The 15,686-nt window shown below is 37.4% G+C and overlaps 1 protein-coding gene across 4 annotated transcripts in view; it reads left to right on the top strand.

Annotated features, from left to right (window-relative positions):
* The window catches only part of BRINP3 (BMP/retinoic acid inducible neural specific 3), a 190,983-nt gene that overhangs the window by 94,141 nt on the left and 81,156 nt on the right, over positions 1-15,686 (top strand). For all 4 annotated transcript variants that reach the window (XM_015869841.3, XM_085511992.1, XM_015869843.3 and 1 more), the window contains one exon: positions 14,047-14,237. In XM_015869841.3, coding sequence (XP_015725327.1) covers positions 14,047-14,237 — 191 coding nt within the window. The remainder of the gene's footprint in view (positions 1-14,046; positions 14,238-15,686) is intronic.

Here is a 15,686-nt window from a genome sequence, read left to right as displayed (position 1 = left end):
CTTCTTTTATAGCTTTCTTTATCAATGCAGATTTTGAAATCTCATGTGTAAACAGTAAAATAAAGAACAGATTATGAAGTACTTTGACCGAATCCTTACTCTACATAAAAGGTAATTAAATCCTTGTATTTTGCTAACAGTTCTTAATTTTCCGTCAGTGTTAATGTTTCTATACTCTTTACAGGAACTTCTGCAGGTAGACCAGGAGTCACTTATGCTGGACTGTATATAGACATTGAGTAAGAAAGTGCCTACAGCAAACTTGCAATCTAAGCAGGACATAAGACGTAGTGAGTGGATATTGCCACAAGGGGAATACAGCAGGGAACAGGGCTCCTGTTCTCCAGAGGCTTGTAATCACTTAAAAAAAAAAAAAAAAAAAAAAAAAGGATTTTTTTTTTTTCCTAATAAGAACTTTCTTTTGTTTTCTATTCTCCATGTTGTTTTCAAAATTATTTAAACAGAGGGTTTTTTAGTATTATTTTTCCTTAGGGGCACTATTATCACTTAGATTTTATTAGAACTCTGGAAAGTGACATAAATATTTTGTTATCATACATAAAATGTTCTTGCTTGTAAGAATTTGCCATATTTGCAGTGAAATTACAAGGAGAGTAAGGCTTTTTTAAAATCTACTTGCTTAATTATTTTGTGTTTGTTTTCTTAAGCATTAAAAGCACCTTGCCTTTTATTACATTGCAACTTTTGAATCTCTAGCCATCTCCCTAGTGCCTCAACATCATTTCAAGTGCTTCTGCAAAGAAGCACTTGTCATACCCCATGCCAAGCATATTTTATTAATATATAATCCTACTCAGCATAAAAAAAAAAAAAAATAATAACCCACGTTCGGGACAATTTCTGTAGGATCCCTCATATGAAAGCTTCCCCAGTAAGTGATACGACACTGACTGCATACACTTAGAAATGGACTTAGGTGCTGCTCCTGCATTCATACTAACAACCATAATCACTCTTCCTTTGGAAAGACAAACAGTTCATAATTTATGGAGTAAATGTGCTAAACTAGAGCAAGAACAAATGGATTATAAATTTCTAGATGTGTGAAAACTCTACCTTCACCTTTTACACTTTTAAGTTTTGATTGGTTCAGTAAAATAGTTTTAATATGACACAGATGTAAAGACATGGGATATTTTTTTCTCTAATTTCATTTTCAGTAACTGTATTGATTTTTATGTGATGATGCAGCATTGCATAGAAACAACAGCTTATAACAGAATAGTTCAAATATTTTATGTAAAAGAATTATTGGATTGCCTCACCTGTACTTCTTCCTTAAAAGAGAAAAAAGAGGAAATGAGATCAACTGCTTTCCCAATTAGCATTCAGACAGTCTCCATTTGGAAGTGCATTTCGCAATCTTTTTTAGGTTAAAGAGGTAAAGAAAGAACTTTATCCTGCATACTTAGCTGCTACCAAGTCAATTTTCTCCTGAAAGGATGCAAAGACTTGTGGATATTTCAGAACTATTAGATACATTAGATAATTAGTTCCTAATTCTTCATATTAAGGATTTTCTTTGATCTTATCCATAGTCAGTCCAGAATGACCATGCGTTTTCTCTGTGCCATAATTTTCTTGATTGGAGAAAAAAAAAAAAAAAAGAAGAAAATAAGTAAATAAGTAAAGTAAATGCAAGTTAGAAATGACGTTTGTCCAGGTTCTGTGGTCAGGGTGTATTTCTCTATATCTAAGTTACAGCAGGAGAGATGGCATCTCAGGGTGGATGTGTTATGAAGACACAGGCTTGCTCAGGCTGTCCCCAAAGAGAGTGATATCAGTACAGTAACTCCCTCCAGCCTTTTCCAAGGCATATCAAGAGTTACTTCTCTTTGGACCACAGCAGGTCTGTTCAGAGAAGATGGCTATATTTATGGATATGATCCAAGGGATAGAATGCCTCTCCTGTGAGGATAGGATGAGAGAGCTGGGGCTGTGCAACCTGGAGAAGAAAAGTCTGCAAGATGACCTGATACTGTCCTGTCAACATCTAAAGGGGAGCTACAGGAAAGAAGGGGGCAGACTCTTTAGCAGGGTCTGTGGTGGTAGAACAAGGGGAAATGGCTTCAAGCTTAAAGAGGGTAGATTTAGGTTGGATATAAGGAAAATGTTTTTTACAGTGAGGGTGGTGAGGTACTGGCACAGGTTGCCTGGAGTGGATGCTCTGTCTCTGGACACTTTCAGGGCTGAATCATGCCCTGGGCAATCTGATCTGTCTATGTCCTTGTTCATTGCAGGGAGGCTTTCAAAGTCCCTTACAGTGCTGAAGATTCTGTTTCTATATCGATAGCAGTGTGAGGTTCATGCTAAAGCAGTGTTACGTGCTACAGAGCTGAATGCACAGGCAGCATAAAGATAGCCTTCAGCTTGTGGGAAAGAAGGTCTTTGACTGTCCTTTTTCCAGTTCCAACCTTTACTGAAGTAGTGGGACCAATCTCTAGTGTTTTTCTGTTTGTTGCATTGCTTTCACTAAAAGTATAAATTAGCCGATCAGCCTCCTGCTGTGATATGTTTGGGAACTGTGCATACTTACCATAGGAACCAGAATTGGAGTTGTCTTCACATTGGCCACTAGATACCCATCAGATGGTAGAAATTCTTGCTTTGTTGCCACGTTGAATTGCATTCAAATCTGAAGGGGTGGGATGTAATAATCAAGTAGTACTTGAATAGATTTGCAGTAACGCACTTTATTTATTCATAACTACAATACAGATTACTTATTTTATCCCTACATCCCTTTCATTTTATGTAGCATATTTTTCTTACATATAAAATACTGGACTTACTTTTAACACATTGTAATCTCTCAGTTCATGAGATACAGCACATGCAATGGAGGCTTACTGATATTTTTTCATGGCAGCATTTCAACGCTGGCATGTCCTACAATGAGATGAAAATCATTCTGTTTAGGGCATTAATAGCTAAGGTTATGTTTACTGTGGCCAAAACAGAATCCCTAGTAATTGTCCAGCGTTGCTCCTACACAAAGAAGCTGGACAAAAATACCATCCGTCTGTTGAGCATATGGCTTAACTAACAGTTAAGCTTGGCTCTATGTCCAGATCTGCATAACCCTGTTGCATTCTGTTCCCTCCTAAACGAATATTTCCAGGAAAATGCTGCAACTTTAATGTAGATCCTCATTATTTCAAGCTTTAAGCAACCAGGAGAATGGGGTACTAAATGCAGTTGCTATGATAAGCTTATAAGCTTAATAATTACCTGAAGTTGACATACAACTAAAGAAAAGCAATGTTACTGCTAATTTTAATTCAATATTTATTTCTTCACATTATTGCAATTGGCTTGCATATGTTACAGTACTTCCTATGTTTTATTAAACTTGTGTTTCATGAATAAAGTCAAAGAGAAAAGAAATGAAGGCTTTTGACTCCAGTGAAGTTGACCAAGTGTGAGTAAGCAGTACTGTTGAACTACGTGGCACTTTGCTCACACTTTCCAATGATGATGCTGAAGCACAGCATTGACACTTTTGATGCAGGTATAAGTGATTCAGAATAGTATTAACCTCAGCCACATGAGTGTGAAGACAGAGTAGTTCTCAGCACAGCTAAATGTTTGCATGTATTTGCCATGCACTGCTTCTCTTGTTAAATGTCCCTCTTCCACAAGAGCTTCCAGCCTCCATTGAATTCATAGAACCCCACTTATTCCAGTGTGTGTGCTGGTATTCATGGTGTTATAAATACAGCTTATGAAAGATATAATTATATGACATTCTGGGTAATATTTCATGTCCCATTGGTGCTATAAGGTATAAATAAATGGATACAGACACACATACATTATACTATGAGGCATGCCCAATAAATAACTTTAACAATATTTTAATCAAAGCAGAGTATTTTACCTCAAGCTTCTTAGAAATGCTCATGGGGACACTGTAGAGGGATAATAGTTTTTACTTAAAAATTTTTAATGTAAAGAGAACATCAGAATAGATCTATTTATGTACAGCGTCTCCAACATACATATTATAAAGCGTATTGCCAGCTGACATCTCTCAATATCAAAACAACATTTAGGCTTATGCCTATGAGATTTACACTTGTGTAAAATTGTACTGAGTCCAGATTCTTGGTAGAAACACTTGCCTTTATAGAATCTCGGGAAGGCTAAGTAACTCTGCCATGTACCAGTGCCAGTGCCTCTGGTGTGCAGCCTGAAAGAGTGGCATAGTAGTAAAAGGGAGAAAAGAAGTCCTTATTTGGACAGACATATTTGTCAATTTTATGCAAAATGAGCCAAATAATCCACATTATAGAGGATTATTTCAGTTTATATAACGTTGTTTTTGGAAAGGAAACAATTCTCTACATCATGTATCGCCTGATAGATAAGGTTTTGAATCAATATTTGTTTGAGAATATGATGCCTCTGCTATTCAGTTTCTGTTTGCCTTCAAGCCAGTCATGTAAGTACCTTTTACCAATTCCAGGCAGGCAGACACATCAGCCTTTGGGATGAGCAGATGGGAATTTGGTCTCTCTATGGCATTGAGCTAAGCCAGTACTAAGCAGCAGCAAGGTTCCAGAAACAAACGAATACACAAAAGCTTTTCAAAGGATTTAAAAGCTCACACTCAGTGCCATGCTGACTGGGTCATAAAGCTTCTTGGCCTGATCTGACTATGGGGCAGAAGGTTATATCTATTCACAGACTTTCTTCTTTACCTCTACAAGAAATCTACTTCCATTATTTTTATTTTAATCAAGAGAAGAAGAGAAGGGGGAAATCTATGTTTGTGTTGATTGAAGCAGCAATATGTTCAGACAACTCCTTAAAGACCCTTCTTCACTGGGAAGCCCAGAGATGGCTTCTGATTCCCTTTTTCCAGAATAAGTATGTTTTGTTCATGCACAGTCCATTACAGGAACAGGACAGTGAAATTTATTGGTTCTTAATATCAGACAAAAAGACATATAATATATAATAATTGTGTGCCCCGGTGGCACAAGTGGTAGGAATGCCGCATTGCAACACCGGAGGCCCTGGGTTCAAATCCCCCCTGTGGCACAAGTGGTAGACGTGCTGCTCTGCTACACAGGAGGTTCGAATCCCAGGGGGTTGGACTCGATGATCTCTAAGGTCCCTTTCAACCTGTATGAGACTATGATACTATGATGATGATGATGATGATAATAAAGAAAACTTTATTCTCTTTCTCATACCTATTTTCATCATTGTATCATAATGTATTTTTCTTGAGGTCTAAGCAAATGTGCCATTTTGGAAAACATTGCACAGGTAATAAGGGTTTTCTATGGGCATATGTGAGCTTGGAAAACAATGATTTGAACTTGCCAAGACTTTGCAGGAGGTTTAGATTAGTTTGAGCAATGTGGATGAAATATAATAGAAACTGTCCTGGTAATATGAAGGGGAGAATGAACAGTCTTGTTATCCTTCTTGGATATGTGCCAAACCATTAAATCAATACTGAACTTCTTGCAAGGAAGAATAAACATATAAACCACTTATAATGAAAAGTGACCTGGACTTTTTGTAATTAATTGGATGGACAATTGCTCGTGACTCCAAGAGTGCCATCAGCTTACCCAATAGACTGTAAATCCATACTTTTTTTTGTCATCAATATAGGAAAGAATATCTACTGATCTATATAATCAATCCCCAGAAACATAAAATAAGTTGAAAAATCTACCTTCTCCCTACTCAGAGTGTATGGAAACCAACACATCTACAGGAAAGAAGCTTGCAAGTGACTCAGTCATTTTCCATTTCAGATGTAGTACAGACAAGGGTAGTTCTACTAGGATTTTTTCCTCTTCTCTCTGCCCATAATGACTAACCATTATTATATGTAAAGCTGATAAATAATCTGCCTGGCATTTAATCCTTGTCTTAAAAGCATGTTCAAGCTAGTGTAGTTTTACAGGACATTATACCAGTACCTCACAATTAGTTGATCAGTTTAAATAATTATTTTTCCATTTGGAAGAGTCTCAAACCACCCATTCCTGCTGTTCATTTATTTTTTCTAATTTGCCATGTATCACTAATGGATGCATTTCTTCATACTGCTTACTGTATGCTGCACGGATGATAGACTTATTTCTGAGGCACAATTTAAATAAGAGTAAGTCACAAAGAGCTCTTAATGTCTGTGCAAATACCTTTTCAGCAATGGAGGTACAGGTAACTGTGTAAACATGAGGACACTGACACAAGCGTGTTTGCAACTGTATCACTAACTATAGATGAAAAACAAACACCTAAGCTACAAGAGAAGATAAAGAGATAATTCATGCTCAGATCTACTTCTCTTCCTCTGCATTCATGACATGCTTCAAATCATTTGTGTCACAGCAGCTGGGAAAGTCAACTGAATGACTATGCATGTATAAACAAATACATTGTGTTTCATCATAGGTTTATAAATATATGTATTTATTAAAATTTCTTCATGGATTTCTGTGTGTTTCATATGATAAGTTTTTACATTATATGGATAATGAAAGAGAGTAGGGAACCTGATTCAAATGAATTCTAGTTCTGGAAGAAGTTTGAGTGTTATGAAGCTGATCAGATGAGAAAGAGATGCAAAGGGAAAAAATATTACTGGGGTGTTTCAAAGTAGTGATACGTTAAGATAAGAAGGAATCTTAATTGTTCTTATTCATTTTAATGTAAAAATAAAAAATATAAGAAATGGTATGTAAAATATGTATGTATCTAACAAATAGTTCTACTTTGACTTTGAGAAAGTGCCAGACAAAAATGATGATATAGTTAATGAACAAATAGCATATTTTTCTCATTTCTTATTTCAGTGAAGAGAACTTCATTTGAAAGGAGTTTAAAATATCTTGACTTTTTTCTTTTTAGTCACCAGACATGGATGACTGACAATTTCAATAGGCACAAATAAGTTGTATTCTATCCTAACAGAGTCATCTTCTCCCAGAGAAGGGAAGCTGCTGTATTTCTGTGCATGTTCCAATGTTTGTCCCTATTTTCTTGCTCCTGTATAGGTAGATATTTTTGGAAAGCTCAGTCAGTATGTAATTTGCAACTTCTAAAATAGGAGAAAACAACAGTAAGAGAAAGTCAATGAAATTTGGAAAGGTTCTCCACCACTTAAATGATCTAAACTAGCCTGTGTCCTGTTTTGGCCACCTGTGGATGAAGCTTCTGCTTAAAATCTAATTTTTTAGTGTTTTCTGATACAGGATATTTTTCACATTTGTATGTGACTTTTGTGGAATGGCTGGAAGGTGGAAGCTGCAAGGTAATGGGATATTGCTGCTATGGGATCCTCCTTCTGCTGTAGGAATGTGGTGTAGCTGTGTCCAGATGGGTTAACTACAACCCAATCAGAGTCTGCCTCCTGTATTGGAATTAAATTTTCTATAAGGATCTACAACAGTTCCAACCCTGAGTAGCTTTTGCCTTGAATTGTACACAGGGACTGTGGTTTACTTGTGTAAACTTCTAACTTGTGTTACAAGCCCTATCAGAATAAGGCAGTTGTTTCATACCCCTGCAGTTTGCATCTTAAGTGAGCCCTAGTCGCAGATCAGTGTATGATACAAGTTACAACATTTTGTTGACCATTGTTCCACTGAGTTTTAATGTAGTCATTGTAGCTTTACTCAAGTTATGGCCTCATGCACTAAGAAATCTTCAGGTGAAAGAATGTAGGAGGAGAAAAATGCCATATATTCTCTCAGTGATCTTTTCTGCCAACAGATTAACTTGCAGCTGTTTGGGAAACATTACATTCAGAATTCTGATGTCATTCCAATCCATTTGAAACAGTCATCTTCTCACCAGCCAAAAGTGGATCTGTGTCATTTAGAAGACATTAACAAAAGGGAAGGCAGAGCAGCGTTCTGTAATATTAAAAATGGTGTGATGTTTATTCTCCAAGCTGGCTTTCCAAACTATGCTACTTATTGACTTTTATACTTTCTGGCACTATTGCTGCTTTATGAAATACCAAAGTAAATTATAATGAAAACTAACACTCCTGGTTTTATTTGGATACCTCTTGGGTATGTCTGACTTAAGAAAAAATGCCTTTGTTTAGGAAGAATCCATCACACGCACTAGAAATTTCTTAGTTAATCATCCAGAATAGCATATGTTATCTTCCCATTTTGAACTCACACACAGTGCAAATGTAGAATACAATGTTTTTTTGTTTGTTTGTTTTTGTGTTGTTGTTTTTTGTTTCCTTCAACTGGATGTTTTATGGAGGGTTTTCCCTATATTTCCCCATGCCATATAATTTAGAATGTATTAAAATGAATGCAGTAGCAGCAAGAAATATAAAATTTATATATGCATTTGAAAAAAAAAAAAGATTCAGTAGTTTAAAATGAGACATAGACATCCCTCCTTTGCCTGCTGCCCTAGTCCTTTTCAGATCCACGTGTAATTTTATGTTCAAGTTGAACATATATCCATATCCACTTTGCAAAGAAGAATGCCATGTCAGAAAATTATTCTCAGATACAGCATCTCTCTGAATGCTACACAAATAAGAAATAGTAGGAAATAATGAAAGAAATTAAAATATATATTTTTAAACTGCTTTTATTTGTTTATCTATCTATTTATTTATTTAAACATGCCCTGATTGCACTGTTTCAACCTAACCTCTAAATGGAACAAATGGCAGAAAATCCGGTTCAGCAAACAGGCTGTGACTTTCCTGCAGTACAGCCTGTCAGTATTGGCACTACTTGGCTTCAGAGCTCTTGCACGTGTGTTAACCAGCTAGCCAAGAAACAGATTTGGAGCAGGACATACAAATCAGTGGGTCAGGAAGATGGAAAGAATGCTGTTCATGGACCTTGATATGGCACTGCTTGTGACAGTACTGCACTTCTATCACAGATTTCATCCTGAGAGCCAGAGTGACTTATTTCCTCTTTCCTCTATCAGCCTAGAAACGCAAAGCCATCATCCTTCTCAGCAACAGGCTTTGCCCTGAGCAATAAAAAACTCTACCCAATGGTGAGCATACTGTTTATATCAGACTGAAAATAGATGGGAAGCATAGTAGGTCCCAGCTACTATTAAATCTTAGGTTCTTGTTAAACACCATGACAGCAGCTAGCCTTGGCTCTTACAAATTGGAAGAAATGGAAGAGAAGGAAAGAGGAAGCTTGTAATAACTCCACTGTTTTTATCTGAGATATAGTTAGTTTCCTTTACCAGCAGACAGCACTGATGCTATGCTGTTCTGTGGGAGATGTTCTTCCTGCATCCCAAGGTTCTGAAGGAATGGTCTAATGTGAGTGTCAAGCCACCCTCCATTGTATTTGAAAAGTCATGGCTGTCAGGCAAAGGGACTGAAAACAGGGAAACATCAGCCCTGTTATTAAGAAAGGTAGAAAGGAAGACCCAAAGTGGTTGAGCCTCATGTGTGTGCCTGAGAAAATCATGAAACAGATCAACCTAGAAGCAATGTTAACATACATGTAAGACAAGGAGGTGATCCAAGACAGTAGAAATTCATCTAGGGCAAATCACACCTGACCAGTATGGTGGTCTTCTACGTTGGAGTGACAACATTGGTGGACAAAGGATGTACAACTGGTGACATCTACCTGGAACTGTACAAGGCCTTTGACATAGTCCACCATCGCATCTTTGTCCCTAGATAGGAGAGATATGGATTTGAAGCCTGGACTAATCAGTGGATTAGGAATTGCCTGGATGGACAAAGCCAGAGGAGTGTGATTGGTAGCCCTGTTTCCAAGAGGAGGTGAATGGCAGGTGGGGTCCCCCAGGAGTCCAACTTAGAATCATTACTCTTCAATGTCTTCATCAGTGACATGAATGATGTGATCAATAGTGCCTTCAGCAACTTTGCATTTGACACCAATCTGAATAGTGCAGTTGACAGAACAGACAGGAGGGATTCCATCCAGAGGGACCTGAACAGGCTTTTTAAAAGAGGAATATTCAAAGGAGGGGGATCAACTTTTAACTTGGGTAGATAACTTAACATGGGTGATAAGATGAAGTGGAATGATTTTTCCCTCAAGGATGGAGATTTTGGAAAAGGTCCAGAGTAGGGCCACGAAGATGATCAGGGGGCTGGAGCACCTCCCCTATGAGGACAGGCTGAGGGAGTTGGGTTTGTTCAGCCTAGAGAAGAGAAGGTTGCGGGGTGACCTCATTGCAACCTTTCAATACCTGAAGGGAACTTACTCCCAGGAGGGGAGTAAACTCTTCGAAAGGGCTGACAATAGCAGGACTAGGGGAAATGGTTTTAAGTTAAAAGAGGGAAGATTTAGGTTGGATGTTAGGGGGAAGTTCTTTACTAGGAGAGTGGTTAGGCCCTGGAACAGGCTGCCCAGGGAGGTTGTGGATGCCCCGTCCTTGGAGGTGTTCAAGACCAGGTTGGACAGGGCCCTGGGCAACCTGATCTAGTAAAGGTGTATGTTTGGTGGCCCTGCTAGGCAGGGGGGTTGGAACTACATGATCCTTATGGTCCCTTCCAATCTGGGTCATTCTGTGATTCTGTGATTCTGTGATTCTGAGGGAAGGTTTAGATTGGATGTCAGGGGAAGTTCTTCACAGAGAGAGTGATGAGGTGCTAGAACAGGCTGTGGAGGCTGGAGGTATTCAGGACCAGGTTGTGTGGCACCCTAGTCAATCTGCTTTACTACCAGATTTGGGGGTTGGTGGCCCTGCCTGTGGCAGGGGTTTGGAACCTGATGATCCTTGGGATCCTTTCCAACCCAAGCCATTCTATGATTCTATGACTTCAGAAAGTAGAATTTCTTTCTGCTAAGGTCAATGAGTCTGTTGGTCCTGCTAGTCTGCAGTGGATGGAAATCTGATTTCCAAAAAAGAATTATGTACATTTAGTGCAAAAATTATTTCAGGGCTGGAGAACTTGTATTTGAGAAAATGGCTGTAAGAGAAACAGGTAAAAAAAAAAAAAGAAGTCAAGGTTTACTGTGTGATAACGAGGGGGGAAAAATAGGAGAGAGATGCTGCTACTTGCAAGGTAAAATCAAGGAAAAAAAGGGAACATGTACATATAATATGTGTATAGGTACAAATGTTTTTGTGTATAGGAGGGCTGCTCTGAAAGTAATACCTTCTATTTTATTATGTTAGCCCACTCCATCAGAGGTTGATTTTGGTGGTATAGCAGTAGAGGCTGAACATTCTTGAAAACAATGTAGAACAAATTTCTACCCTGAATCCCAGCCCTAGTTTCTCTCCTTTCACTTTTTACTCGCAACAACTCACTTATTTCTGAAGTCTGTAATCATTTCTCATGTTTCCTGTTAGAGAAGCTGCTTGTGACTTCTTGCTTGTCCTCATCTATGTATCAACTGTCATGAAATCAGGCAGCTTCCTTTTGTTGCCCTGTGTCCCCCACAGTTTTCAGACAGGACACTTCCTCTCATCTCTCTCAGAGCATTTAAGTCTTCATCTGTCATGGTTCCAAAAGACATTATTTAAGAAAGACTTCAGGAAAAGGTGTAGGCTGGCTAGTAAGTGCTTTAGAAGCTTCACCTCAAAAGAGTAAAATAAAACATCTATTTTTAAAAAATGTCAGCTCCTCAGTTTCTACAGCAGTGAATTTGAAAGGCTGACTAATTGCTGCACTACTAATTATTTGCACTGGTATCTAAAGCAAAACATTAGTCTAGTTATAGTCTCTGAAATAACATAAGTTATGGCAAAGCAATCTTTCTGCATAAAAAACTGTGGAAGGGAGATTCTCTAACTCAAGTCTGACTAATTAAGCCAAAAAAAATTTCTCATAGTACTAGAATAAATGAATCCCTAAATGCAGTAAACAAAAGACTTTTAGTGGAGTGGGAGTACTTGAACTTAATACTGAATCTGATATGGGTGAGATCACAATTTTTCTAGTTTTTCTGTCATTTGGAGAAGAGCTGTAAAACTACGTATCAACTAAAACCACAGTCTGGAAAGAAACACAAAAGGTATCAGTTGACACAGTTAGTCCAAGGTTAAGAAATGATTCAGACAGGAGCTGTAATTAGTTGCGCAGAACATACTTAGCATTTAGAAGAGCCTTTAGTCTACCAGACATGCATTAAAAACTCTAAGCACTGGAAACTCAAGTTGGCAGTGTTTAATCTGAAAATGTTCTCTCTGAATACAGAAAGCAGTCAAATTCTACAGCAGATTATTAAGAAATTCCGCTAAATATTGAGCATCAGCTTTTAACTCAGATATTTTTCTTGGCGGTTGGTTTCTTCTTCAGTCACAAACTTGCTGATGTATATAGCAAGGACCATTTACTTACACTGCTCTGGCTGTATTAAAAGAGGGCTGTACACATGGTCAGGAAAGGCAGGAAGGAAGAGGCCAAAGGAGAAGGAAGAAGGGAAGGTAGAAATAAATAAAACCTCAATAATATATCCAAAAGGATGCATTTAAACAAAAGAAAAATGTTTTCCTTATTTCTTTTTACTTTCACTTGAAAAGTACATTTACAATTCAAGGTATGCACAGTATTTACTGCTTTACTGTAGTCACTATGACTTTAGTCTTATATTAGTTATTAGTTTGCCTTATATTATTAAGGCTTATTATTATTAGCCTAATATTATTAAGGCTAACTTATTAGTTAGCCTTACATTAGTTGGCCTTATATTTTAGAGGTAAAAATATTTCTGCTTTAGTTTTCGCATCTCTTTCTACTAATATGCTGTAGTTCCATACAGGTTGACAAAAGCAATTATTAGATTTCTAGATTCTTAAAATGAAAATAAATTTATAAGAACAAAACATTAAAAATGTAACCAAATTAAAAAGAAAAGAAAACAAAACAACAGCACACCACCAACAAAAAGACCTATGAAATAGCTGCACCAAATTATCACCTATTATGTGTGTATGGCTAAGATATCCCAGTGAAAAGGCATTTTGGATCTATGATAGTAGGAGGCTACTGTACAGTAGGACTACACAAAATGTATTAATTTGGTTCTCACTTATAAATGTGAATTTAAAAGTACTGAATGTAGGAAAAAATAAGTGTCTAAATATTACATAACTCATTCTATTCATTCAGTCTCATACAGTTTATTTCAGATGTCCCTCAAATGTTATTTTCTAGCTACAAATTTGATTTTTTGTCTTTTGTGTTAATAGTGTGAATGAATATTGTACTATATTTAGCTGGGACCTTCAGCAGGATCGTTAAGCCCTCTACTCTATCTGCTTTTCTACAGTCTTATCTGAGGGCAAATCTTAATTGACATGCTTTACAAAGGACTTGACAAAGCAGTAGCTAAACCGCAGTCCAAAGGTTGCCTCGACTTAATTCTCACAGTAGTTCAGTCTGTAGACAAAGCAGACTATGGAGTACCTCGCAAAAGCAAAGGTAACGCAGATGCTAAGTATTTTAGCAAGGTTGAAAGCAATGAGCTCTACTGCTAATAAGTATCTGGTAGCTTAATTGGTAAGTAAATTAATAAAAGATGAGTTTATTACTGTGCAATTGAATTGTTTGTTTTTCCCTGCTCTTACTGAAGTATCTTGCAGAGAGGAAGGTCCCCTTTTTAAAATTCATTTGTATCCTTCTGCACATGAAGTTATCTGTTTTCTGGAATCAGATGTGTAATCTGCATATTTCCTCTGAATATAGTCCAAAAGTACAGAAAACTTTTGAAAATGTATTGTAAAAGTATTTCTTGACATTGTTTGAATTGTCCAACTGTCTACCTCAAAATGCAAATCTGGTTGTTCTAGGGTTGTATTCACACCAGGAAATAAACACGAACAATGGAAACAGAAGCACTCTTTTTCCAAATGATGGCTTTGTAGCAGAGAACTTCCTCCCTTCTAATAAATAACACTTGTTGGTTGTCCTACGCTTACAACACATGACAGAGCGTCACTGTCAAGCCTTGTTGTAATACCCAGCCAATTGCCTCCAGCTAGTCGACAGCAGAGTAGTTTGCAAATGAAGACATTTGTCTGGATGACATGTTTCTGAATGAGAATTACTTTCCTTTGCAGAGAGTTTGGCCGCTGGAAAGTAAACAATCTTGCTGTTGAAAGACGCAATTTTCTTGGCTCCCCGCTGCCACTTGCCCCTGAATTCTTCCGTAACATAAGGCTACTAGGACGCCGCCCAACGCTTCAACAGATCACAGAGAACCTGATCAAGAAATATGGGACACACTTCCTCCTATCAGCTACCTTGGGAGGTAGGGTTAATGCTTGACAATACGGTAGATGCATTTGACTTAACTGAACTGAAAGTGTTGGTCAACTGAGCTCCTTGTAAAACTGTTCTGCTCTTTGTTCTCAGCAGCTAAGCTGAGCTGCTGCCCTGGGATAGATTTTACAGCACATGAATAAGTTTTGTCTTCAAGCCTTATGGGTCCTTTTTTCTGCTGACGATAAACTTTGTTTTATTGATTCTGTGCAAACAGTTTCAGGGACAATAAGATAAGAATGCCCAATGCTAAGGCTGAGGTACTTCACCTGAGATCCTCGTGTGCATGATCGTGGCCTTCTGGGGACACTACTCTGCACTAAGTCACAAATGACAGCACATTTTTTTTTCTGTAAGAGTTCCCCACAATAATTTGACAGATAACAAATTACAGTGGTGCCTGGTTCCATCACAGTACTCCAGAGATGAAGCAACAAACCCAACAAACAGATTAATTTGGAAAGTGCAGCCTGATGTGTAATTGGGATCGAGTAACAAAATGGATTGAAGAAATCCATTGAAGAGGCATAATGTTCAAAAGAGAATGTAAATTGTTCTGAATGAAAGATAATTAGTGCCTGAGATAACCCATCTAAGCATCCCAAAATGAACTGACATTTTAGAAATGCAGCTTTATCCCTTGGAGCTGATTATATTAAAGATAATTCTAGTGATTGAGTGTCCTTCCAGCAGGACAGTCTTGTCAAAATCCTTAATCCACCTGAGGAATTGTCCTCTTTAGTACATTTCATAACAGATATCTAACCATATAGTAAGTAAATGACTGCCTACCTATTCTCTTTTGGCTGATATCTGTAACAACTTAAACGGCTTACAGCAGCTCTATTTTGGAGAAGACCATTCTAGAAACAAGGTAAATTTCCACCTTGCTGTAGATACTAAAATTATGGTAATGAATTCCTATCACATTTTCAGAACTAGCATTTCTACATCACCATTAGGACTGTAAGAACAAATTAAATGTGCTGACCAGCAATTTGGAATAACATTTCCAGTTTTTCTTTTAAATACTGTATATTTACTGTATATGTATATTTCATCCAGAAAGAACCCTTTTAAAAAATAGGCATATGTTTTATTGTGCCTATGATACATCAAAACAGCAAAATTAACTGCAGAATAGAAAGAAAATGTTGCTCTAAATAATTAAGCACAATAAATAAAGATTTGGCTGCAGCAGGTATCCTAATGAAAAGATTATCCAGTAGTAAAGTCATTATTAGCTATTTGCCAATTATTAACATAAATTTTTATACTAACCACTATATCATCAAGTTCACTCTGAAGTTGGAACTGGATATAACAATTGAAGAAAAACATTCTAACCCAAGTATGACTGCTCTTTCACAAGTACAGAGCATCACACGCTGATCACAAAAGAGCTACAGACTGAATGCCTTTCGTAAAACATAGCCCA

Source organism: Coturnix japonica, chromosome 11 (genome assembly GCF_054131305.1).
Source record: "Coturnix japonica strain WE chromosome 11, WE-NBRP24, whole genome shotgun sequence".
NCBI classification, from domain to species: domain Eukaryota; kingdom Metazoa; phylum Chordata; class Aves; order Galliformes; family Phasianidae; genus Coturnix; species Coturnix japonica.
Note: the sequence above shows the minus strand (reverse complement) of the source record. Positions and strands in the feature narration are given on the sequence as shown.